This window comes from Myxine glutinosa, chromosome 2 (genome assembly GCF_964187855.1).
Source record: "Myxine glutinosa chromosome 2, kmMyxGlut1.1, whole genome shotgun sequence".
Taxonomy (NCBI): domain Eukaryota; kingdom Metazoa; phylum Chordata; class Myxini; order Myxiniformes; family Myxinidae; genus Myxine; species Myxine glutinosa.
Window position 1 is genome coordinate 216,512,729 of NC_136262.1, and position 26,890 is coordinate 216,539,618.

The 26,890-nt window shown below is 45.5% G+C and overlaps 2 protein-coding genes across 3 annotated transcripts in view; one reads left to right on the forward strand and one right to left on the reverse strand.

Moving 5' to 3' along the window:
* LOC137420841 (uncharacterized) overlaps window positions 1-6,836 on the reverse strand; it is a 43,018-nt gene extending 36,182 nt beyond the window's left edge. The window contains exon 1 of the mRNA XM_068106280.2: window positions 6,768-6,836. The gene's annotated coding sequence lies outside the window, so the exon portion shown is untranslated. The remainder of the gene's footprint in view (window positions 1-6,767) is intronic.
* A 185-nt stretch (window positions 6,837-7,021) lies between these two features.
* The window catches only part of CHAF1B (chromatin assembly factor 1 subunit B), a 39,860-nt gene continuing 19,991 nt past the window's right edge, over window positions 7,022-26,890 (forward strand). Inside the window, exons 1-7 of one of the 2 annotated variants that reach the window (XM_078772242.1) lie at window positions 7,022-7,076; window positions 11,338-11,508; window positions 16,299-16,431; window positions 16,559-16,676; window positions 20,005-20,108; window positions 20,555-20,651; window positions 23,327-23,414. In XM_078772242.1, the coding sequence (XP_078628368.1) occupies window positions 7,032-7,076; window positions 11,338-11,508; window positions 16,299-16,431; window positions 16,559-16,676; window positions 20,005-20,108; window positions 20,555-20,651; window positions 23,327-23,414 (756 nt within the window). In that variant the 5' untranslated portion in view covers window positions 7,022-7,031. The other variant, XM_068106279.2, reaches the window with a different exon arrangement.

Here is a 26,890-nt window from a genome sequence, read left to right on the forward strand (position 1 = left end):
TGCCGTCCCCCTTGTCCCTCTCATGCTGCCGTCCCCCTTCTGCCTCTCATACTGCCGTCCCCGTTCTCCCTCTCATGCTGCCGTCCCCCTTCTCCCTCTCATGCCGCCGTCCCAATTCTCCCTCTCATGCCGCCGTCCCACTTCTCCCTCTCATGCCGCCGTCCCACTTCTCCCTCTCATGCCGCCGTCCCACTTCTCCCTCTCATGCTGCCGTCCCTACTCCCTCTCATGCTGCCATCCCTACTCCCTCTCATGCTGCCGTCCCTTCTCCCTCTCATGCTGCCGTCCCCCTTCTCCCTATCATGCTGCCGTCCCCCTTCTCCCTCTCGTGCTGCCGTCCCCCTTCTCCCTCTCGTGCTGCCGTCCCCCTTCTCCCTCTCGTGCAGCCGTCCCCCTTCTCCCTCTCGTGCTGCCGTCCCCCTTCTCCCTCTCGTGCTGCCGTCCCCCTTCTCCCTCTCGTGATGCCATCCCCCTTCTCCCTCTCATGCTGCCATCCCCCTTATCTCTCTCATGCTGCCGTCCCCCTTCTCCCTCTAATGCTGCCGTCCCTACTCCCTCTCATGCTGCCGTCCCCCATCTCCGTATCATGCTGCCGTCCCCCTTCTCCCTCTCATGCTGCCGTCCCCCTTCTTCCTCTCATGCTGCCGCCCCCCTTCTCCCTGTCATGCTGCCGTCCCCCTTCTCTCTCTCATGCTGCCGTCCCCCTTATCCCTCTCATGCTGCCGTCCCCCTTCTCCCTCTCATGCGGCCGTCCCCCTTCTCCCTCTCATGCTGCCGTCCCCCTTCCCCCTCTCATGCTGCCGTCCCCCTTCTCCCTCTCATGCTGCCGTCCCCCTTCCCCCTCTCATGCTGCCGTCCCCCTTCTCCCTGTCATGCTGCCGTCCCCCTTCTCTCTCTCATGCTGCCATCCCCCTTCTCTCTCCCATGCTGCCATCCCCCTTCTCCCTCTCATGCTGCCGTCCCTTCTCCCTCTCATGCTGCCGTGCCTTCTCCCTCTCATGCTGCCGTCCCCTTATCTCTTTCATGCTGCCGTCCCCCTGAAGGATACGAGACGTTTGTAGCGGTTACCGGTAGCATGACACAATTACCCTGCACCGGCCGATGACGCAACCGGCGAGCGGTCACGTGTCCGGACTCGCCCGGGCGTGTTGAGACTTGCCTTTACCGGGCAAACGCTTGCCTTGCATACCACGCCCCGTTGAGAGGCGTGGCTTATCTATTTGCATACCACGCCCCGCCTGAGAGGCGTGGCTTTTGTGTGTTGAGTTTCTGATATATATTGCCGCCCGTTCGATGGGCTGATTCAGTGCTTTTGAGTTCTTTCGAGTGAGCTGGAAATAAATAGCTCAGAGAAACTTAATTCCTGGCGTCGTCCATTTTGTCCGATTTTATCGTGCGAGCACAGCTCCCACAATTGGTGACCCCTTTCTACGAACACGGCGATGGAGTCAGCTGTAGCTTTGAAGCTCCCGGGCTTTTGGGAATCTCACGCGACCGTTTGGTTTGCTCAAGCGGCTTCTCTCTTCGCCCTGCGGAACATCACGGAGGACACGACGCGCTACCACCACCACGTGGTCTCTGCGCTCAACGCCTCCTCCGCTGCCCGGGTTCTGAGCTTCCGACAGCACCTGCCGGACGCCAACAAATACGGCACGCTCAAAGGCCTACTCCTCGGTGCGTTTGGACTCACGGAGACCGAACGCGCACGACAACTACTCCACCTCCCGGAGCTGGGCGAGGCCCGTCCGTCCGAAAGCATGGACCACATGCTTGCTCTTCTCGGTGACCACAGCCCGGACTTCCTCTTCCGCGAGCTGTTCCTCCAGCGGCTACCCGGGCAGGTACGGTTAGCTTTGGCTAACTCGCCCATCACGGACCCTCGCGCCCTGGCCAAGGAGGCCGATAAATTTTGCTCGGCCAGGCGACATGTCGGAGCGGCCGCCTGGAACCCTGGGCCGACCGAGGCAACGCCCGCGCCACGACCAGCGCCTCCACCGGCCGAGTCCGTGCCACTGACGGCTGCGGCCGCCGCGACGCCCCGTCGACCGAACCCGACGCGACCGCCGAAGCCTCCACCAGAGCGGACCATGTGCTACTACCACGCCAGGTTCGGGCAGAAGGCCAGAACGTGCCGCCCACCCTGCACTTTTGGCGGGTCGGGAAACGACCAGGCCGGCGCTCGCTGCCTGCCATGAGCGTCGGCCATTCAGGCAGCCTTCTGTTTATCATGGACACGGAGTCCGGGCGGCGTTTTTTGTGTGACACCGGCGCTCAGCTGAGCGTGATACCCGCCTCGGTGGAGGACAAACAGGCCGTGCTTTGCGGCCCCGCTTTGGTCGCCGCAAACGGTTCCTCCATCCGCACCTTAGGTTCGCGCAGCGTCGAATTCTGCTTCGGGGGCCAGCGCTTCAGGTGGGACTTCATCACGGCGAACATGCCCATGGCCTTGCTGGGTGCAGATTTTCTTTGCGCGCATGGGCTTTTGGTTGACATCAAACGGCGTCGGCTCATCAACGCGGAGACCTTCAGCTCGCTCGCTTGCTCATTGAGCGGCTCCGCTCCGACCAAGCTAGCCTGCGCGCTCCGGGCGTGGACGATTTCACCCGCCTACTCGCCGTGTTTCCCGCCCTCACGCAGCCGACGTTTTCGGCCGTCGCCGTCAAGCACGGCGTCGAACACCACATCCCGACCACAGGTCCACCGGTCTACGCCAGGGCTCGTCGCCTCGACGCGGCCAAACTCGCTGTAGCGAAGGCGGAATTCGACGCGCTGGAGCGATTGGGAATTGTGCGACGCTCGAATAGCGCGTGGGCCTCGCCCTTGCACATCGTGCCCAAACCGGGTGGCGGATGGCGACCATGCGGCGATTAACGCCGCCTCAACGACGCCACCACCCCCGACCGGTACCCGATACCACACATACAGGACTTTTCCGCCCGTTTGGCGGGGCGGGTGATCTTCTACAAGGTCGACCTCATTCGGGGCTACCACCAGGTACCTGTCCGGCCGGCCGACGTTCCGAAGACGGCTGTAATTAGACCTTTTGGCCTCTTAGAGTTCCTACGAATGCCGTTCGGCCTTAAGAACGCGGCCCAGGCCTTCCAGCGGCTGATGGACAGTGTGCTGCGCAATCTCACCTTTCTGTTTGTCTACCTGGATGACATTCTCATCGCCAGCACTTCCCGGGCAGAGCACCTCGTCCACCTGCGCACGCTTTTTGAGCGCCTCGGCCAGCACGGCCTCATCATCAACCCGGCAAAATGCCAGTTTGGCATAACGGCCGTCGACTTCCTGGGGCACTGCATCACGAAGCGCAGGGCCGTCCCGCTGCCTACCAAGGTGGAGACAGTCACAAGTTTCCCACGCCCTCGCTCCATCAAGGCCCTACAGGAATTTTTGGGGATGGTAAATTTCTACCATCGGTTCATGCCTCGCGCCGCCCAACTCATGCGCCCCCTGTACAAAGCCCTCCGGGGCAAACCGGCCAAGCACGGCATCGCCTGGACCACAGAGATGGACACGGCGTTCACGGGCGCTAAGCTGGCCCTCGCCAACGCGACCATGCTGGCGCACCCGGTGCTCGACGCACCCATCGCCCTCACCATGGACGCTTCCGACTACGCGGTGGGCGCCGTGCATGAACAGTGGGTGAACGGAGCTTGGCAACCGCTGGCCTTCTTCAGCCGGCAGCTTCGCCCTAACGAGCGCAAGTATAGCGCTTTCGACCGCGAGCTCCACGGCCTTTACCTGGCTGTTCGCCACTTCCGCCATCTTTTGGAGGGCCGCCCGTTCACGGCGTTTGTGGACCACAAACCCCTGGTCTTCGCCATGGCCAAGGTTATGGAGCCGTGGTCGGCCCGCCAGCAGCGCCACCTCTCCGCCGTGTCCAAATTTACGACGGACATCCGGCACGTCGCAGGCAAGGACAACGCTGTGGCCGATTGCCTCTCCCGGTCCGGCACGAACGCCGTCCACCTGGGTGTGGACTTCGCCCGCATGGCGGCCCACCAGACCGCCGACCCCAAGGTGCAAGCCCTCCGCAAGAGACAGTTGGGATGAGTAGATAGAAGTTGGTCCATATTATCAGACAGCGAGATGTAGATGGAGTCATCACTGTTTGGTGGACGGTACAACACACATATGAACAAGAGGTGGGAGCGAAGGGGAAGCCGTAGCCAGAGGTATTCCTGGGGGTGAGGTGGAGAGAGTGCAGTGCAGGGCGAGTGAGGAAGAGAGTTTTTGATAAAGATAGCAACCCCACCTCCAGGACGAGGCTCAGGTCTATCATACCGGAGGAGGGAGTAACCCGGGAGAGATACTAAGGAATCAGAGACATCATGAAGGAGGAAAGTTTCTGTTAAGCAGATCACGTCTGGTTTGACAGAAGCAACCTGTATGGAGAGATCAGTTAAGTTTGAAGGAAGGCCCCGGATGTTTGAGGTCCATACCGTTAATGAAGAGGAAGGTGGAGCATCGGATACAGAACAGGGGGGAGGAGGGTCGGGTAAGATGTGGAAGAGGTGGAAGAGGTAGGGAGAGCAGTTGAAGGTGTGTCAGAGATTTCAGAATAGCTCGGAGAAAGGGAAGGATGGGGCGGACAAAAGGTTTGATGGTGATTGAGTGAGGCACAATGAGGTGTTATTTGAGGAGGGGGAAGAGCGAGGCAGAAGGTTGGGGGAGATGGAGGTGAGAGTTGGAAGGGGGAAGAAGTGGGGAGGACGCTTTGAGGGGGGGGGGGGGGGGGAGTGAGAGGGGGGAAACTGAGAAGAAATGAGGGTGGGGAGATTTGAAGGGGAGGGGCGAGGGGGGAGTTTGGGAGGGATGGGACAAGGGGAGGGATTTGAAAGGGATGGGATATGGGGGAGATTTGGAGGGGAGGGGTGAGGGAGGAGTCTAGGAGGGGAGGAGCGAGTGGGAGTCTTGGAGGGGAGGGGGGAGGGGGTAGTTTAGGAGGGAGGGGGCAAGGGGGGAGATTTGAAAGGGATGGGTGATGGGGAGGATTAGGAGGATTTCCCACGGGAAAGGGGGAAGATTTGAAAGGGATGGGTGATGGGGAAGATTTGGAGGGGAGGGGTGATGGGGAAGATTTGGAGGGGAGGGGTGAGATTGGATTTTAGAGAGTGTACGATTAATGGGAAACGAACATTTATTGCAAAATGAGTTTCTTGTGACCTTCGAGTTAAAAATTGCGCTTACCAAGCTTGTGCTTACCAAGCCAGCCGTTCCTTAACGGTTTTGAATTGAGTGCTTGTTCGAATGCTTAAACCACTTGGCAATCCCTCCACAAGAAACTTGGTAAATGAACTCACATCAAATGTTCTTGAGACCCGACCAAAGGCATAGATCGACTGTAATCTGTATACCCCAAAGAAAAATGAAAAGCAGCCTGATACCCGGAAGTAATTCTCCTGGATGAAGTTGTTGTTGTTTTAGGTTGTTGTTGTTGTTTATAGTATGGTTAACAAAAGATTGGTGTAATACGGTGCGCAATGTGATAGACCCTTCCTGCCGCTCCAGCAGTGAGCGGGTGTACTAGTTTTTTTTTTTTTAAAGTTATTGTTTGCCATTGAGAGATAGAGCAAAAAACGATATATAGCACGATATTTCAAAAGGTTATGGATGGATTTGGACGAAACTTGGTGGATGAGTTGGGTAAGTGACAGGAACAAGCAGATTGCATTTTGCTTCAGATCCAGATCCGACCGATCAAAAAAAAACAAAAAACCACCTTTAGAGGCCATTTTTCCCCGCAAGCGGGGGTTGGCCTTTTTCGGGGACCGTGGTTGTTGTTGTTTTTCGGTCCCCTTTTTGAAGCAATGTTTTACGGCCGGATGCCCTTCCTGCCGCCAACCCTTTTTGTCGCCATTTACGACAAGCAGGGAATTACCAGTGAACTGGTACTCAATTAGCCGACCTCGGAAGGATGACAGGCTGAGTCAACCCCCCTGGCGTTAATTCAGCGATCGACCGTGATTCGAACCCAGGATCCTAGGATCCTAAGCTGGCACCCTAGTCGCTAGCCCAACACCAGGGAATATCCGACCCATCAGTGGGATACAAAATGTGTCAGCCTGACAAAATGTGTCAGTATGCTCTCTACCGAGTGCTGTTCTACTTTTTGATGTAATCGTTTTCTGGTACTTTTCCGAGAATAGGAAAGGAAACAAAATTTCCAAAATTGTGTAAGCGCCAAGAGCACAGGCGACGGGGCTGCCTCACTCGGGGGGCACCGACCAACACGCGCACAGCAAGAGCGGGGGCCGCGGGTGGTTAACGTCAAAACCGCGGCGATTCATACATTTCAGCGAGTCGTGTCCGACTTGCGGCTGCCAAATCCCAACCGAGGACGACGGCATGACCGGGAATCCCGAACAAAAGTCTGACTCGTGCTCCCGATCACAAAGATCGACCGTTGTCAAGGGAACCCGCGTTCCCTCATAAGGAAGCCGTCCAGCCCATCGAGCATGCGCAATGATTACCAACCTGTGGTTGCACACGCTCCATTATTTTATAAATGCTGGCCGTCCAGCAAGGAAGCAGCACGTACCATGTCTAATCTTTGTGTAGACTCGTCCGAGGTTTGAACCGACCTCCCAGACTCAGCGGACGCTCAAACCATCAATCATCATCCCACAGAGTCGAGCTGCCACTTAACAAACACTATTCTGAACAAGGTCGTTTATCAAGGTTTATCAATCTTCAGCAAATGTTAACCTTTGGATAATTGAGGTTATGTTACCAAAAAGCTAGCTATAACACAAACTCACCGCAACAGGTTGAAAAATGAAAAGCAGCCTGATACCCGGAAGTAATTCTCCTGGATGAAGTTGTTGTTGTTTTAGGTTGTTGTTGTTGTTTATAGTATGGTTAACAAAAGATTGGTGTAATACGGTGCGCAATGTGATAGAATAATGATGATTGCGTATGTATGAAATAACACAGTATATAAAAATTGCAATAAGAATATACAGTTCGCAGTAAGACTTTTAGGTTCTAATTAAAAAAAAAAAATTGCTTCGACATATTAACGGATGTTTGAACGTTTCCTTTCCAGTTTCCAATTTCCCCGATCTCAGGTGTGAAACGCAACATTATTTGACGGGGACAATTATTATTGAATGTCTCCACTTTTATTAATGCTTCTCCGTAAAAACCTGTTAGTTATACCGTGACGTCATTTGTATTTTACATTTAATTCCACCGAGATAGATCTTTTTCACGTTTCACAGAAAGTTTCATGAAAATTGTTAAAGTTAATTCATCACTTCATCGAAATTACATGTTTATGATCGCGTCGTTTGGTTGTTCGAATGGCAGACGTGAAATTGGCGGGAAATTATAATCGTATGTTGCAGTCGGAGTGACGCTGAGGTAAACGGAACGAATGGACATGTTCTCGGGGATACTTGTGTTGTTCTTTAAAAGCTTCTAAAGAGAATCTTGTGTTTGAAAACTACTTGCTTTTTTTTGTCTTGTAGCCGAATAGTATAGGATAGAAAGAATGAAGATGCTAACAAACGGTCTTTTAAGACAAAAGGCTTAATAATAACATATTTGGCCTAGTCTAGTCTAGTGTTGAGAAGGCTGGATTGGTATCTTCGACTTCGAGGTTAAAGTCTTGAAATCCTTTTAGGATGCCAGTATTGGGGATTTGAATCGTCATTCTAAGCTGCTGGAAACTGCTAATATCAGAACTAGTCAATGTTGCATTGCTAGTTAAAAAAAAAAAACCCAGCTGGTTCATTAATGCCCATGGAGAGTGTGTTTGTGGTTGACTTGATGACGTAAGGGGGGGTCGAACACCAAAATTCTTCTTGTGGAAAGGCAGCGCCGTCTAAAGCCCCATCACAGTGTTTAGTAATAGGAAAAGTTAACCTAATAGTAATAAGATGAGGTTTCGTACAAGGACCTTCCACAAAGGAGGAGCCATTAGGCCTATCAATCCTGCGGAGTTAGTTAAATGATAACGGGTTTCTTGGTGGGTTTACGGGTGATGGATGGAGTTGAGACGTTCACAGAGATGGAGTTATACTTTTTGCAAATCTAGGAAATTTTTGGCCTGTTCCCTGGAATGTCTGAAATATATTTTAATGTTTTAATTTATGCTATTTATCCTGTTAGGTTCATTTAAAGGATGGATCGGGTTTATTATCTCTGCCTCCGAATGTGGTCTGAGGTTGTTTTCACGTTTGACTGTCTGTGAGCAGGATATCTCAAAGTGTTGAGGACGGATTCGGACGAAATTTGGTGGACAGGTTCGGTGTATGACAAGGACGAATTGATTCGATTTTGGTGAAGATTTGGATCCGGATATTAAATTTTAAAATTGATTCTTCGCCATTGAGAGTTAGGGCAAAAAAATGATATGTAGCATGACATCTCAACAATATAATAGGGTGGTCCACAAAAATGAAAGTTAGAAATTTTATTGTCTCATCCCTTCATTATGTTCCATTCAAAGAAAAAATATTCCATGACAAGTTTTAAAAAATTTTAGGGTTCGTTTCGGGGTGCCCCAACGACTTCAAACTTTTTCACCCCCCATAAAACGGGAATTGTCATTTTCTCTCTGATGATGATGATCTCTCGGAAAAATGATGTATCAGAAAGGAATTGAAGTTGAAGAAGAGTACTTAGAAATTTACTGCATTGCACCGAGTAAAAACAGCGCTACTGGGAAAATGGGAATTCCCGTTTTGTTGGGGGTGAAAATTTGATGTTGTTGGGGCACCTTTTAATGAAGTTCAATCGTCACAAAACTTTACAACACAACGAAGGGGTGAGACAATAGAAATTCAGAAATAAAATTTCTACTCCCCTATCAGTGGACCAACCTACTCAACAAGTTGTAGAAGGATTTGGACAAAACTTGGTATACAGGTTGGGTGTGTGACAATGAGTAATTAATTCAATTTTGGTGACAATCCAGATACAACATTTTAAAAAAATGGATTCTTTATTGAGAGATGGGGCTAAAAACGATATAAAGCATAATATTTCAAAAGGTTTTGGAGGAGTTTTGACAAAACTAGGTGGATGAGTTGGTTCGGTGACAAGAAGAAGCCGATTAGATTTTGGTTCAGGTCCGGATCCAGATCCGGCCTATCAGTGGGATACAAAATGTAAACTGTTCAGCCTGGTGGAGGTATGCGCTCTAGTTTTCACCCCTCAGCCCAAATTGGGCTAAGGGGTATTGTCGTCCGGGCGTCCGTCAACTTTTGGTTTCCGTCAATTTCAAGGAGAACGGCTTGTCCGATTAAATCCATGTTTGCAGTGTGTGTTGGGGTTGAGTAGAGGAAGGTTCCCTTCGAAAATGGGTGCGCTGCGATTTTCAATATGGCCGCCACGGCAGCCATCTTGAAATTGGTTTCCATCATGCATGGGCTGAGGGGTTACGCCTGCTTTGCGGTGCTATTTATTTAACTATAAGGGGGGAGGAGGTGGTGGAATCTTCAGTTCTAAATCATGTGTGTGGTACATCCCAAAGTACTACATGGGCAAGTTCATCGGCCATCGTTAAAAAGAACGGTGGACAACCCAGAGGAAATACGTTGTACAGGCAAAATGACTATTTCTAATGCTGAACAGCCCAAAATTACTCGTAGATTCCAGTTGGATAGAGTTGAAGTGGGAACAGAGAACGATTACGGATAAGAACGATCAATGGTGGTACGATAACGTGAAGAGGTAGAGAAGTCGTTATAATGCCAAATGGAAGAAAAGTTTATATTTGTTGTCTTCAATAAACAAAAGTGGAACGGGCAAACCCAAAGGCTTATTGGCGGCCACAAAGAAAAGCACAAATTTGGAGATCAAAAGGGCATTGGTGACATTGGTGTTGCATTTGATCCGAACCATAAGACTAACGGCTCATCATTTAACAGATATTTTAAAACCTTTCTAAATACAAGCATTACTTACACAGGTATATAAATGTACAAGGGCGTGTAGAAAAGTAATGGCTCATATTATTTTTCTCCAAACCAGGTAAAGATATTTGAAGGAAACAGACAGATGTTACATCAATGTTTATTCTACCATGGTGCATATTTCTCAACATCATCAACACTGTGGTCCGCACATTACTGCCAAGGTTCAAGTCGTTTTGTGATGCCGCCACGATAGAACTTTGTGTCCTGCTCACTTAACTAACCAGCGCTTCACAGCAGCCTTGACATCATCGTCGGAAGTAAAATGTTCCCCATAAAGGTGTTCCTTAAGTTTAGGGAAGAGATGAAAATCTGATGGAGCTAAGTCGGTGCTGGTGATCCTTTGTGGTGGTACTCCTTTGACCATCTCTTACTCACATGATTGTAATGGTGCACCCGGTTCTCATCTCCATTGCTTCACGTTGCACAGCACTGACATCGGTGTGTTGCCATCTTGAGTTCTTGGCAACGTAGCATTGAGACATCGAGTGTCAGGATCACAAAATTTTACACCCAATGGTGGGAAGAACTAATGTGCGGACTGGGCTTTGCTTCCTTCAAATATCTTTACCTGTTTTGGAGAAAAGGAAGAGGAGGCATTACTTTTCAACTTGCCATCATATAGTATATGTATTGAAATGGAATAATGCAAAAATAACTAGAACGGCACTCAGAAGAGAGCAAACCTCCGCCTGGTTGACCATATCACTCAATGGTGAAGAATCACTAAAAAATTATACTAGCCGGATCTGGATCCGGATCTTCACCAAAATCGAATCGATTCTTCCTTGTTACACACACAACCGGTCCACCAAGTTTCGTCCAAATCCGTCCATAACCTTTTGAGATTTCCTGCTATGTATAGTTTTGGCCCGATCTCCCGATAGTGAAGAACCACTTAAAAAATCATATTAGCCGGATCCAAATCTGGATCTTCACCAAAATCTAATCTTTTCGTCCTTGTCACATACGCTACCATCTCTGCCAAATTAAGTCCGAATCCGTCCACAACGTTTTGAGATATTTTGTTCACAAACGGACAGACAAACAGACAGACATGGGTGAAAACATAACCTCCATCCACTTTTGGTGGCGGAGGTAATTAGTCGTACTTCATGGAATGACTATCCTTTTGTGTATTTACTTGATTCTAGGTTTATTGAATACGATTTGTTTGCATATTTAGGAAATTTAACGCTCATGATGTTGCACATAATGAAAATAACCAACAGAGTTATGAACACTGCAGCATAATTGACCGATACTCAAGGAAATGTGCACACATACACAGCGCAACAACATGAACAACACAGAAATAACTCCGCTCCCTAACTCCCAAAATTTGACCTCCCTCCATCTTATTTCAACACCACCTCTTCCCTCCCCTCACTTCTCTGTTCATTCGCAGCCTGGTTTGACCTCTCAACACTTCTGTCTCACCATGAAAGTTGTCACTTCAGAGATATTTTGGCACGACAAGGGCCCGGTGTACAGTTTGGACTTCCAGCATGGATTGTGTCGAACCAAAGAGCCAGGGAGTGGAAGGCTTGCCACCGGTGGAGTTGATGCGGCCGTCCGGGTGTGAATAACTTACAGAAACCTTTTGTTTCTCTATTTTCTATGATACTGAAAACTCTCCTTGTTATTCGCGTGTCTCTGCTTACTTGATAGCCGTAGATTTTCTGGTTCAAATTGTTACCCTCTCCTTCGCTCCCCTTTCGGAATTTGTGGGGGGGGGGGGGGGGGGGGGTTTGTTCTGTCCCGTTTTCTCCCGATAACACCCATCATTTTTTGTCTGCTATTCATGTTTTCCTTTTAACTCTTTCTTTTCAGTTATTTAATTTTTATCTATATAAGAATGCTCTTGTTCATCCGTCCGTCCTTCCATCCGTGTGCGACACTTCTTTCCACCCATTTGGTATGATGTGAAGCCAAAAACATAAAGTTTTCCCGTCAGTGTAAAACAAACAAAGCGACTGTTAAAAGGATCATCAAATATCGAAAGGTTGGAGCCAATAGGCGTCACAGGCCTTGTGAGGGCCACAGTAAGTGGAGGCATGAAGCTTTAGCCTTTAGGCTTCAGGCTTCAGGCCTTGCTCATGGTTCTCTTTTTGAGGCAATGTTTTCATGGCCGGATGCCCTTCCTGATGCCAACCCTCTTAGTCGTCTCTTGCGACACGCAGGGATACGGTGTACCTATTCTAAACCAGGGTACACACCGGGAAACGTTTAAAACATGGAAATTCTGGGGGGGGGGGGGGGGGGGGAGGTGGCGTCAGCACCACGGCTGCGGGGGGCCCGGTCAGCACCACACGACGTCGGCCCGGTCAGCACCACACCACGTCGGCCCAGTCAGCACCACACCGAATATCAACTTCCAACCCTCGGAGACGTGCTGAATGGAGAAGGTGGATCAGACTCGGCAACGGTTGCAAGAGTGAGATGTGCATGGAAGAAGTTTCGGGAACTGAGTGGCGTGCTGATGAGGAGGGGAGTGTCGTTGAAGCTGAAGGGAAAGGTGTATGCTGCATGTGTGAGAAGAGTTATGATTCATGGGAACGAGACATGGGTAATGAACGTAGAGCAGCAACGAAGGCTGGAAAGGGTGGAAATGTGAATGGTTTGGTGGATGTGCGGAGTATTGTTGAGAGAGAGGAAGACAAATGATGAATTGCGAAAAATGATGGGAATAGAGCCTGTCATTGATGCTGTGAAGAGAAACAGGTTGAGATGGTTTGGTCATGTGTTGAGGAAGGATGAAAGTGACTGGTTGAGAAGAGTGATGGAAATGAATGTAGAAGGAAGTAGAGGACGGGGAAGACCGGGAAAGACTTGGCTGAAGATGGTGGAAGAAGAAATGCGGGCAAGGGGGTTAACAAGGAGAGATGCAGAAAATAGGGCAAAATGGAGAAGATTGTCATGGGGACCGCAAGGCTAACCCCCGTTCTGGCAGGGAAAATGGCCTTAAAATGCATGTTGTTGTTGTGTTGTCTTCAGGCCTTGCTCAGCCAATGGGCCAATGCAATCGGAATCTATCCGAGCTATATTACCACAATGTATGACATATGCAAATAGATGTTTTTGCTTCAAACCCGGGTTTTTATTTTTATTTTCAAGAGCGATTGAGGCAGCGTTCTGTTGCTGATGCACCGCCAAAATAACTATGTGGCATTCTGTCGACCAAGGGCTTTTACTGTGGATGTTCTGCAGGTTCCTGCTATTATTTCTGTCTACTTTCTCTTAAATTACTTGACTAGAAACCATAAAATCCATGCCATTATAAAGGTCTTTCTCCCAGGAGGTTTGAGAATCTTGCGAGATTGTGAAAGAAAAATTCCATTATTATTTATTTTTCATGATGTGTTTATATATATATATATATATATATATATGCATCAGAAAGAAGATCATTGGTTTAGGGTCGTTCATTGGCACAATTAGGCAGTTCATAGCCACTTGAGAGTTGCAATTCCACAGGGATTTCACATAGCTCGCGGGATTGTGAGTTGGACAGTTGACCATAATGGGCCATGACATGTAGGAGCCATGTTGCTGTTTTGATCGTGGTTTCTGTGAAGTCGATGATTGGGGAGGGGAAAGAGTTAAATATTCCACTGTTTTGATGAAGTAATGAAGAAATATGTAATGATCGATGTGGGAATGCCCTTTTGCTTTTATGAGCATGGAGGGATGGGGGGGGGGGGGGGTGGGGAGGATGCAGTGGGGTGAGAGCAGAGATGGCACAGAGTTGGGATGAGGAGGCTGATGCTTTAGGGGGGGGGGGGGGGGTTGAGGAGTTGTGGTGAGTGTGTGCTGTGGAGGGGGATTTGGAGTGGAGAGGGGATTGAAGCCTTAGGGTTGGGAGGGGGAGCTTGAGGGACTTGGGATTGGGAGGCATGTTCATAGTTCGAGAATGTTTTGGGGGGAAGGGGTAAATGACTTCGTGTTTGTGAGTGGGGGGGGGGGGGGGGCTACCAGGTGGTAGCCACTATTACACGTTTTTTTAAAAACTGAGAATGACTATAAAGTATGTAAATTTAAATGCGAGTAAGTCTGTAAAGTACGGACTATAAAATCATGCAAAATAAGTCTTGTTGAGGGTCTGCAATCTCTGTTTTTTCTAGTTTATATTGTCCTGTCACCAGCGATTAAGACCGCCAGATGACGAACAGCCGAACGTTTTTACTCCCGAGGCGACCTCCCGAATATGGCGGTTATGAGCGCTCGAGATGGAGGCTGCGAGACGTTTATCTGAACGGAACACACGGGTTTATACCAAAACAACAACGAATAAACGAACACGATAAATAAAATGCAACAATAATTAATTTTATGAGAATAAACCAAAGAATAAAATGAATGCTGAGGTAAACTAAAATTCTCTACTGTGAGGTATAGTCAGGTTCACTATGTTAACAAATATAATTTCGTTCAAAATTTTGGGATTAGCAAACCTGTACATTTTTGGAATCTTCAGAGCATGGAGAATCTGAAAATCAATGTTGGCATTTGCACAGACACCTGCATGGCCGCCATTTTGGATTTTGAAAATGGCCGCCATAAAATACATATTTTGTGCGATCTCGGCTTCTAGTCAACCTAGAGACTTAATGAAATATGCTAATCCTATGTTTTCTGGGTCAAGGAATCCAATACAGGCCTCAAAATAGTGCTCAGGATTATAGAAAAGCAACAAACAAAGGTAATTGAAAACCATTGTCTTTATATTTGTGATATAACTATTACATAATACATGATATTGCAAGTCCTTTGAAGTTATAGGTTGTTATAGGAAGTTATAGGTAGTATCAGATTGAACTATAAGTCCTATACACAGGATCTACGAGGTCTATACCGTTCAGGAATATGCTTTTACAGATCTTCATCACTGTCCTGAGTGTCATTTTCGCAAAGGTGTCTACGCAAATGTAAACATTAATTTTTGGATTCCTCATGCTCTGAATATTCCAAAAATGTATAGTTTTGCTAATCTACCAAAATTTTGAACGAAAAAACATCGTGAACCTGAATAGTACCTCCACGCAGTCTCGAACATGCACACAGGGAAAAGATAACAAAATAAACAGAAGTCCCCTTTGGCCGGCCGGTACTTATCGTTGGCCTCAAAATGGGCCCTTTTCCAAGCTGATGGCTGTCGGAGCCTTGAGCTACCCGTGCGGAAGCGCTCAAAATGGCGGCAGCGCCGTGTTCGGTCGCCACCGGCATGAGGCAGGCAGACACGATGGCCTCCTTAGCGTTCTCCACCGTCTATTAGGGATATGGAGGGCAGAGTGGCCTCCAGCTCCCTTGTGAGGCAACAGTCAACGCTCTGCAATCACCATAGAGAACAGCTCTCCTCAAAAGAGCACACAATCAATCTCCCTCAAAAAAAATCGCCAGCGTCCTGCTCCTCCAGCTTTGCTCTCTCTGAGCTCTCGAAGCTTCTCGCTTGCATCGCCCCCGGCCCTTGTCACTCCGGGGGCGTGGCCTGCCGGCTCTGCTCTTCCACGCCCAGCGTACCACTCTGGGGGCATGGCCTTTTGCTGTCAGTGTTCATCTGGGTGGGTTTACTTGCCGTGAGTGTTCATAGGGCCGGCGCTGGTTGTAATTTAAGGGCCGGCGCTGCTACAAAATGTTAGGGGTTGATCACAGGGGGAGTCACACACTGGGGAAAACTAACCTTAATCCCTATACTAATTAGCATGCCTTCACCCCCACCTCCCCCCTCCTCATGTGTGAAGAACACATAAACAATTTTAAGTTACAGTTTCCCGACTTGATGTACATCGAGATTTCTCCTACGCGTCCACGGTCCATGCTACAATTATACAGTGCTACCTTTCCTATGGTATGCTTTCACCTACCGCTCATAAACGTAACTATTATTAGTCCTCTACCGGTTTCACCGGAGGCGACTACAGATTTGCTCTCCGTTCGTCCGTCCCATGTGTGAGTTTTCAGTTTTTTCCGCATCGCCTTTAACATATGCAACTGAAACTTGGTAGATGGATTTATTATAAGTTACAGAACAAGTTTGAGTTTCAGGGTGTTTCAACAATTTTTCAGAGTTATGCCCTTTTTGGAATCAGAAAATATCACATTGATAGGAGACATGTATTGCGAAGCAATTTTGCGAATAATTAAGACATGTATTGTGAATAATTCTCGCTCTTATTACTTTAATTACACAGTCTTTCATCATTTGTACTCTTCTTCTTTTCTCCCATTATGTTTTTCTTTTCTTTTCATTTCATCATTTTCTAACCACCCCCAACCCCCACTAACCACAACTCCCCCTCCTCCCATCCACTCCTGTCCCAGGGCCATTTTTAATTTCCTTGCTTTCCATTGCTTTCCATTGCTTTTCAGGTGTGGTTGGTATCTTGGCCCTCAGATGGTGGGACAACTGTTGAACTCTTGTCAAACCTGACGAGACATACTGCAACAGTCAATTCGGTGCGATTTTCTCCTGATGGAGAAACCCTCGCTTCTGGTGGAGATGGTGAGACTTTAAATTTTATTTCCCCCACATTCTCCCCTCTTCTCTCCCCTGCTGCTCCTTCCTTTCTGCACACCCAGCATTTTTTTTTTCTCATTGTCTCACTCACCATGTACGTGCTCATCTGCAGACGCTCTGGTTCTTCTGTGGAAAAGGGAGGAAACAGGTGGTTTAGAAGGAACCTCTTCCACTGTATTGGGGTGTGATGAAGACACAAAAGAACGTTGGCTTCTTGTGAAGTCCCTCAGGTAACTGGACTAACATTTGCATCCCACTTTCGATAACTACAAACCTTCCATTATATACTTGAACTTATCAGTGGACAATTCTGTTTCTCCCCTCTCCAATCTCCCTTATTGTGTATTGATATGTGAACATTTTTTATGCTTTTTCTTCTTTACAAATAGATGTACCTTGTGCATGATTTGGAGCATTGCATTTGACTTCACATTTATTGGGCACTTAAAATGTTATTAGTGCAATTCATTGAAATGAGGTTTAGTCTCTTTCAATTATTGTATTATTAGTCCACTACCCGGAGGCGACTCTAGGTTTGCTTTCCGTCTGTCTGTCCCACCTGTGCTTTTTTGCCCTTTTTTGCATACTCTTTAATATATTAAACTGAAACTTGGTACATGGCTTTATTACAAGTTACAGAATAATTTTGAGTTTCCAGGAGTTTCACCAATTTTTCACAGAGTTATGCCCTTTTTGCTTGGAACAAGAACATTGATTTGGATCGGTAGGGGCAGGGGCGTTGAGAGGGCAGATCAGAAGGGGGTCGCTGCCTCAGGGCCCGGGGTCCGTTGAGGGGCCTGAGCTACTCTTGTAAATTTTTAAAAACAGTACAGTGAAACTCCTCATCGGCTTATCCTTATTTCCTCATCGTTACATTTAAACCCAGAAGCTGATTTTGCTTTATTTATGAGCTCGTTGCTCCCCTAATTTAGGATCTTCATTAAATAAAGTTTCTTAAAAGGTTCTAAAAGAGAGAAAGGGTGGGGTGGGGGCCCCGAGGTTGTTTGCCTCGGGGCCCGGGCTGGCTCTCAACGCCCCTGGGTAGGGGACATTTATTGCAAAGCAATTCTCCCTCTTGTTTGTTATGTACCTCATGCCATAATGATATCAAGCCTGACTTTTTCGAAGCAATTTCATATGAATGGTCAATTTTTATGCCTCCGCCGACAAAGTCGCTGGAGGCATTATGTTTTCAGGTTGTCCGTCTGTCCTTCCGTCCATGATAGGTTTTCGTTACCGCGATAACTTGAGACGGCTGAAGGGATCTAGGTCAAACTTTGTGCAGGTATGTATAATGAGGTAAAGATGAACTGATTATATTTTGGGGTCACACGGTCAGAGAGCATGTTAGGTAAAAATCCTGTTAACACAATAACTTGTGAACCAGTGATGGGATTCTGACCAAAGTTGGTACAAGTGTGTACGAGTATTATGATGAAAAGATGAACTTATTTAATTTTGGGGTCGAGGTCAAAGGTCTACAGACGTCTGTAATAGGTATATAACTTAAGAACAGCTGAAGGGATATTGGTCAAACTTGGTGCAGGTATGTATAATGAGGTAAAGATGAACTGATTAGATTTTCTGGTCACGAGGTCAAGGTCATAGGTAATGTGAAGAAAAAATTATGTTGCTGTGCCAACTCGTGAACCAGTGGCGGGATGGTCAGAGGTCATGTCAGGTAAAAATGTGATAACTTGAGAACAGGTGAATGGATTTAAATCAAACTTGGTACAAGTATTATAATGATGTAATAATGTGGGCAGAGGCATATCAGTCGACGTCGTGACGTTGAAGAGTGTCTTTCTCATTTTACAATGCATTAAATATAGAACATAGGCTCATTAAATAATTGAAAGACAATCAGGGAAAGGTTGGGGAGTTAGAATAATTAAGAAGGAACTGAACAGCTTAGAAGTCACAAAGCTGAAAAGTACTTTGAGCATGAAATTGAATCCAATGTGAAGGTGAGATGATACCTTAAATCTCTTGCTTACAAATCTTGTGTCCCCAACCCCTCTCTCTTACCCACTCTTCCCAGTCATACCCCAATTGCTCCTGGACTCTGTCTTTTCCACCTGAGAAAGTGGAGTAGTTTCTGGCAAGCCTCGACCCCAAGGCAGTGTTATGCGCCCAGTCTTATTCTCGCCCTTCATAAATGATCTCTCTGACTCTGGAAAATCCCCTTTATCTCTTTGCTGATGACACTTCTGACAGACAGACAGCAGACAGGCAGGAGCCTCTTCCCTCTCTTCAGACCTTGACAAACTGGTCAAACACTTGGAATATGTCGTTTAACCCTATGAAGTCCCGCACACTCACTCTCTCTCTCCGAAAGGACCTCACCGCAAACACTTCCATCTATTTCCTCAACAACCCTCTCGAAGAAGTCCACTCACTTAAACTCTTGGGTCTCGCTATCAGCCATGATAGTGCCCTTGAGCAAGTCACATTTCAAAGCCAGTCGCCGACTGGGCATCCTCCGTCATGCATAGTCCTTCCTTGGAACACTGGAACTCCTATTCACCTACAAGGCTTTCATCCCCAGTTTGATGGAGTACTGCTCTTCGGTCTGGGTTGGCTCCCTTGCCTCACACGTTGCTCAGCTTGACGCCGTGGAAACCAAGGCCTTCAAGATCATTGGCATCTCTCGTGATGAAGCTGAGTCTACGGGCCGATCACTTCGCCATCGGCAACAGGTGGGTGGTCTCTGTCTTCTTCCGCCTCCTCTCTGGTCTTGCACCATATACTCTCTGTGCTTTTTAACCCCACCCGAGGTATCTGCAGGATGTACAAGGTCCACCAGGAACCCTCTCTTGGTGAAACTTCCAAAATGCAGAACCACTGCTCATCTCCACTCATTTGTTCCGCTTTTTTTCTCACCTGTGGAATAACCTTCAACCCACTCTTCAATTTCATTCTTCCCTCCAGGTCTTCAATACAGCTGTTCACCACCATCTCTAATCATCCCCCATTCATTGCCATAATCTTTTCTACACCCGTTAAACCACCCTCTATCCCTCCCAAATTTTTGTCTCTATCCATCTTGTCCAACCCTTACGTTTTCCCCTACCCCGCATCGTTACCTGCATCCCTTGTTTGTCCATATCGGTCTTTTTTTCCCCTCTGCCCTGCTGTTGGTGTTTCCCCCTTCTCCTGTTCCTTTTGTTGTGCTGCATCCTCATCCGTTCCATGTTCTAGCTCTTCCACGAGTCTTGACTATGTATACAAAGAAAAAAAAAGTACTTTTTATACTTTAGTACAGTTTCTTTATTTACTTATTTTTGTTTGTATGGTTATTTACTCATTCACTTGTCAAATTATTTATTTTGCAAGGATTTTTTTTCTCCACTCCCCACTGACATGTCTGCGTGATCAGTTAGTGTACGTGATGAACATCCGTCCTTTCATTCATTGCATTAAGCACAACACTTCCTGAGGAACATAGGGGTTATTTTTGTATCTCTGAATACAATTTGATGGACGTGCTTCTACAGATTGTTTGTTTTATTCTTTCTTCCCTCTTTCCCTGGTATCTTTTTGTTTTCCTCCAACAAGGGGGCATGTTGGCGATATCTATGACTTGGCATGGGGCCCTTGTGGCAAGCTTTTACTCTCTGGCTCTATTGACAACACGGCAATTCTTTGGGATGCCTGCAATGGTGAGAATAGGGCAATGCTCTTTCTTTTAGGAAGACAGGGAGGTCAAAATGCAATTTGTCAGCTTTTAACAAAGTTTTTTTTCTTCTCGATATTAATTGTTTAAAAGGAATGTACTGTACTTATTGTTTATTTGAAAAAAAAATCTTTTTTGAAAAAAAAAAATCATTCAATTAAACCATTATTTTAAAGCAATGTGTTTGATAAGATTTTATCTATGGCTTTTACTTTATTTAATTAAATAACAAAGCTAGTGAAACAGTTATGAACAACAATAGCTAGTAAAGTATTATATTTTTGACATTTGAAGTAATTGAGATCAATGTGATAGCAAAAAGTCATTAACACACAACTGTACGTCTCGCATCTTTCTTTCCACACACTTTTCTCTCTTTAATTTTGCATAAACTTGATATGACTGTTTCCACTTCTCTAACTCCTACCTCAGGTCACAAGTTGCGTACACTGAATGAGCATAAGGGGAATGTTCAAGGTGTTGCATTTGATCCACTGGGTCAAATTATCGCAACCCTGAGCTGTGATCGGTGAGTGTATTATTGAAGTGGCTTCATTACGGCGTGTGTGAAGCGCAAAGCGCGGTTAAGCAATTGGTTCACTCTGGCTGTGTCTACAGACATCAGTCTTTGATCGAGGAACTAGTGAATGTCAATTTAATTATATATTTTCAACACTGTAGAACATGAATCGCAACACAAACCTGCAGTCTCTCAGTCCTTTGGGTCTGAATTTAGCAAATTGTAGGAAATGTCGTCCTGATCACGCTTGCGCAGAGTAATGTATGGTAATTGTTTTAGTCTGTCTGCCTGTGTGGTGGTCAAACAAAATTGAAAATCATTCCAAACAGGAAACTTGCTGTTTTTAAGGATATCATGAAGGACATAAACAACAGGCACGAATAATGTGTTAAATAAGGTGGTGTAAACTGTAAAGGATGGTGCATTAATGGTGGTAAACCTTCAAAAAAAGCGTTTTCCCATCCTTTAAAACTTTTATTTTCTTTAAATTAAATTATATACTTGAACACTATAGAACGAAAATGGCCGTGTTGGCACTTTTTAAAACCTTCAGTTTAGCAGTACTTCGGCAAAATAATGTTCCGCTGTTTTACACAATCTTGGCCAATCAAATTTACCATTCATGATCCCCCGGCAGGGAATATCAAGATTCAAACAAAATCGCAGCTTGTAGGAAATATAGATCGTGCTCAGAAACGCATAGCAAGAGTTTAAAAGACACTTCTCATGTCCTCTTTCTCAAGACTACATGGGGTAAGGTGTTCTATGAGCTCTGTGGTTAACCCTTAATAGGTAACCTTCATCCCACAGTAACATCTGGGCAATCTGGAGTCTTCAGGACCTCCCCCCACAAAAAAAATTTTTTTAGAAAAAAAAAGTTCTAATCATTTTATTGCAATGACATTGTGTACATATCAAATTAAGCCTGATGTTTGTTGTCTTGACAGTTAAGGTGTCTGGCTGGTTTGTGATCTTAGGGTCCTGAGTTCAAGTCCCTGTCATGCCGTTGAATTAACACCGGGTGGATTGACCCAGCCTGTCATCCTTCCGAGGTTCGCAAAATTAGTACCAGCTTATTGGGAAGAATGAGCCATTTGAGTATGCTGCGTCGAAGTGCCAACCAATCCAGGATTCTGCTCAATAGACAAGAAACTGCTTCCGTAGCCCTATGCAAAAGGAGTGGTCTTCTACATATGAAACTGAAGCCCTTTGTGTAATATTTTAAGACTAAAACGAGTTTAATCTACCATCAATAACTATTTAAAATTATTTTTTTGAAAAAACATGTCAGGGTTGAGGTCCTCAAAACCCCACGTTATCTATTAAGGGTTAATAAAAGGAAGTCGTTTCAGAGTAACAATATTATCCAAATGTAGGTTCAGGTTTAATAATTATCCTTTGGTTAAGAATATTGGATGAAATTGGTGATCTAAGGCCAATTGTGGTGGAGTTTGTACATGTATTGTATCAAGTGTAGGATGAGAACATTGGTTGGCACCTTTGTACTTTTTCACGAGTTCTAAATATATTTATACACGATGGACAAATCATCTTACTTTATGGGATTTTAATATATAATATAGGAATCCAGCATCATGAGTCAAGTGCTCAGATTGGAACACCAAGAAAGCCAACCCAGGTAATTCGGAGTTCTTCTCTATATTTATCCGAATGAGTTAGGCTTTGAGAAAATAAATAAAAGGCAGGCATCATTGCTTTGATACGAAATTCCATTTTATGGCAACTTTAGATTTTATTCTTCATCCCATTTACAAGGCCAAAACCTAGTAGTATAATGTTAAACATCAATCGACTAATGCCAGCTTAACTCCCATCATAGGAGCGTTCCGCTCATTGATGCAATTGAATTGATTGATTGAATCAACACCTGCCTCCGATCCAACAGTGTGTAGTCGGGCAGAGAATCAAACCCAAGCTTGACAGTTCAAAGGTAAACTTGTGTGCTGCATCACCTTTTCGGGCACATCAATCTGTGAAAATTGTACAATGAAAAATGATAGTAAAATGACTAAATATTGCAGTAAAATTCACAATGTGTAAAATATGTATAATAGTATATAATAGATATCCTGAACATGTGATTAGTTTTCAAAAAGTCTACAAGAAGCACCAAGCAAGAGTTGTATTTCCCACCTGAGATGAATGTTGCAGTCAAGGTTTGACAGGGTTTGCATAGTCATCTGTGTTTTTAAATTATTGAAGTGTGTGTGTGTACTTGATGTATGTGTGTGTACTTGATGTATGTGTGTGCATAGTTTTCACTGTACGCACTCCTTGCTATCCGCATTCCTGGTTAACACATTTTTGCTGATACACAATGACTAAAGTAACGAACACCTTTTTCACTGTGCGCCACATATTTTTGCTGCTGCGCATTTTTCCCACCACCACGTTTAAAGGGTACCATATGCGCTGTGTACTGTGATGGTGAGGGTGTTGTATCGAATTGGTGTAGTATCGTATGGAGCATTATAATCTAATGGTATCAGGTTACCTTATAACACTGTGTCTATGGGAAAATCTTTTTTGCTATATGCACTTTTGCTTTACACACTACTTTCCTGGAATGCATTAGTTTGTATAGCGAGGAGTGGCAGTATATGTGAGTGTTGCCATGATTGTATTCTTCCTGTCTCACTTAATTCCCATTCTTGTATTGCCAGGACTCTAAGAGTATATGCAACACAGACATATCGTCTCCTCCACTCCGTGAGCAAAATGATGCCAAGTGTAAAGGTTGGAGCAACTGAGGTGAAGATGAGTAGGAAGATTGATCGATTTTTTAGATCATTAAATGGGTTAATATGATATGTATGTATGTATGTGTGTGTGTGTGTGTATATATATATATACATACAGACTTGGCATTTAATATGGAATTTTTTTTTTTTCTTGACTTGGGTTTACTTTCTGAACTCAGTATATCAATCTGGTGAGTTTCTTTTACCCTTCGGTGATGTCTTTGTTGAAAGAACCATGTCACTGATTGTCTTTCGCAGCAAGAAGTCAATAACAGGATTATATCACAGGTGGCGTGACAAAATGTAAGGAGAGGTACATTTGACGATTGGCTTCACAATCGGGTATATAAGGGTTGTTGCGTTCTGTATTAGTGGAAAACAACTGCTGCACGTCTACAAAAGTTATTGCGGCTTCCTCTGGAGATGGTCCGTCAACTTGACAATGCTGTTTGTCATGGAGTGGTGGCTTTACGAAATTCTGGCATGAAACAGCGTGCTATTGCTCGGCAGTATGGCATCACTCAAGGTCAGGTGTCAAAGATCCTGAAACGAAATGCTCAGAGGGGTGTCCCTACTCCAATACCGAGGCCAGGACGTCCACGCAGAACCACAAGGAGAGATGATCGCCAGCTGCACCGGTTAGTCTGCAATGGCCGTACCAAGTCAGCTAATCGGCTTAGGGCTGAGTGGCAGCGACTGACAAATGTGCCTGTATCCAGAAGGCTAGTCAGTCAACCAACGACTGGTTCAAGCAGGCTATCGTGCCAGGCGTCCCCTGAGAAAGCCACGCCTGACCAGACAACACAGCCAGCGCCGATTGCAGTGGGCCAGAGAGCACCGTCAATGGCAGCCAGGACACTGGAATCACGTGACCTTCAGTGACGAGTCTAGATTTCTGGTCTATCGTCAAGATGGCCGCGTCCGAGTGCGCAGACAAGTGCATGAAGCCCACAACGAAGATTGTATAGTGCCAAGAGTCCAAGCTGGAGGTGGTGGGGTGACCGTTTGGGCTGCTTTTCATGCAGGGGGCAAAACTGACCTGGTTGTTCTGAATGGAAACCTGAACCAGTTCAAGTGCAGGGTCATTCTGGAAGAAACATTGCTTCCATTTGCTCATGCAGCCTTTCGAGGAAACTTTGTCTTCCAAGATGACAATGCACGGCCTCATTGTGCTCGCATGGCACGAGCAATGGCACGATCCAACACTTTCTTGCTGACCATGGTGTAGAGCATATGGAGTGGCCTGCCATGTCCCCGGATATGAATCCGATAGAGAACTTGTGGGCAGAATTAACGCGTTAAATCGACAACTTGGACCAGCAGCCTACCTCTGTGCGTGAATTGCAGCAGGCTATTGTCACTGCATGGCAAGCGATTCCTGTCCAAACCTTGGCAAATCTCGTGAACAGCATGCCTCGACGTGTACGTGCTCTCCTGAATGCTCGTGGGGGTTACACGAAGTACTGAACTGTAATTTTACTGTCCGTAATATCAGTCATAATTTAGCTTTTGTTTTTGTTGAAATTATTTTTGGCTAATGTGCAAAATAAAGAGATACTTCTGGAAAACGTACAGAAGTTTAACACAGTACTGTCCGTGAATTGAGTTCGATATCAGTTTACATCACTTTCAAGGATCAATTTATTTGCTTCGAAATGTCAAATGTGGTTTTTGTTTCTTTTAAAGGTCACATTAACAAAATCTAGAATAATTTCAACATGAAAAGTAAGTTCACCCCCACAAAAAAAATATTCCATATTAAATGCCAAGTCTGTGTGTGTGTGTATATATATATATATATATATATATATATATATATATATATATATATATATATATATATATATATATATATATATAAATGAATGGTCGTTTTAAGGCCATTTTTCCCCGCTAGAGCGGGGGTTAGCCTTGCGGGCCCCATGACAATCATGGTTCCCTGTTTGAGGCAATGTTTTTTATGGCCGGATGCTCTTCCTGACGCCAACCCTTGGTCGCCTGTTACGATGCGCAGGGAAATATATATTTTATGTTGTACTGTTTCATGTGCAAAATGGACATAAGATGTCAACAAAACTCTTACCAAAGATAAATCTGCTTATCTACTATAATATATTGTGCTTCAATGTATCTTTCTTGTGTGAAACGTAGGTTTAAAGCAATTTTTGGAAATAGGTCGAAAAGTGCAATGCAAAATCTAAACTGAAACGTGAATTGTATTGTAATTTTGTATGGAATGGTGCAGCAATTGTAACTTTGAGAAAAGAAGGCCAATCCTTGAGAAAAATTGCAAAACAATTACAAGTGTCAGTAAATGCAGTTGCTTGTGCCATTAAACGACATAATGAAACTGGTAAAAGTGCGGATAGAAAACGTTCTGGTCGACCAAGAATCACAACAGAATCGCAGGACAAGTAATCCGAGTCACCAGTCTGCGCAACAGACGTCTTACAGCACCGGAAATTAGAGCCTAGCTAAACAGCTCCAGCATTGCAACTGTTTCAAGGCCTTCTTTTCAAAGTTACAATTGCCTGCCTTTTTTCTGGCATTAGCTGAGCTTTGGCACCCATGTTCATACAATCTGAAACAAAAAAACACACTCATTAGATTGTATGGCCGGCCTTTCTGTAAACATTTTTTGCAACACCTGGCAATAATAGACATTGCACGTGATGAAGAAACGAAGAACAAACATTCATTCCACACAGAGCATAGTATTTGTAAACAGTTTTTGCTCCATACATGAAAAGTTTATAACATTAACTTCACGTTTCAGTTTAGATTTTGTGTTGCACTTTTCGACCTATTTCCAAAAATTGCCTTAAACCTACGTTTCACACAAGTAAGATGCATTGAAGCACAATATATTGATAGTAGATAAGCAGATTTATCTTTGGTAAGAGTTTTGTTCACATTCTTATGTCCATTTTTCACATGAAACAGTAAAAAATAAAAAAAATGTTGGGTGTACCTAAACTTTTGACCGGTAGTGTATATATACAGAAAAACTTCCTCCAACGTGGAGGATACGTTCTGGGATAACCTCGTGTTGGAGGAATCATTAAGCTTATGGGGAAATTGGGGATATGTTCCAGGCTCCCAAAACACTGACCCATAAACGGCCTTTCTAGCTCTTTTTATTTATTTACATGTTTCTTTGTATGGAATGGTGCAGCATTATTAAATATACATTAAAATAAGTGTTAGTATCACAATAGTACTGTATTATTGCAAGATAACTCACGTTATTGTGAGGTAGTTGTTGGAGGTTTGGGTGTTTAAGTGCTGGTGGATGGTGATGATTTGCTGGTGGAAGGGGTTGAATTGCTGCTGGTAGCTGTTGAAGTAGGCCTAAAGAATTGTGTTATAGCCACTTGCTTTGCCTTCTGTTTTAACTCCCTGTGAAGTTCTGTGTAGGGATTTAAAGCTGACTCTATGGCCCACTTTAACTTCAGGCTTCTTTCCACAAAAGGATCTATCCTTGAA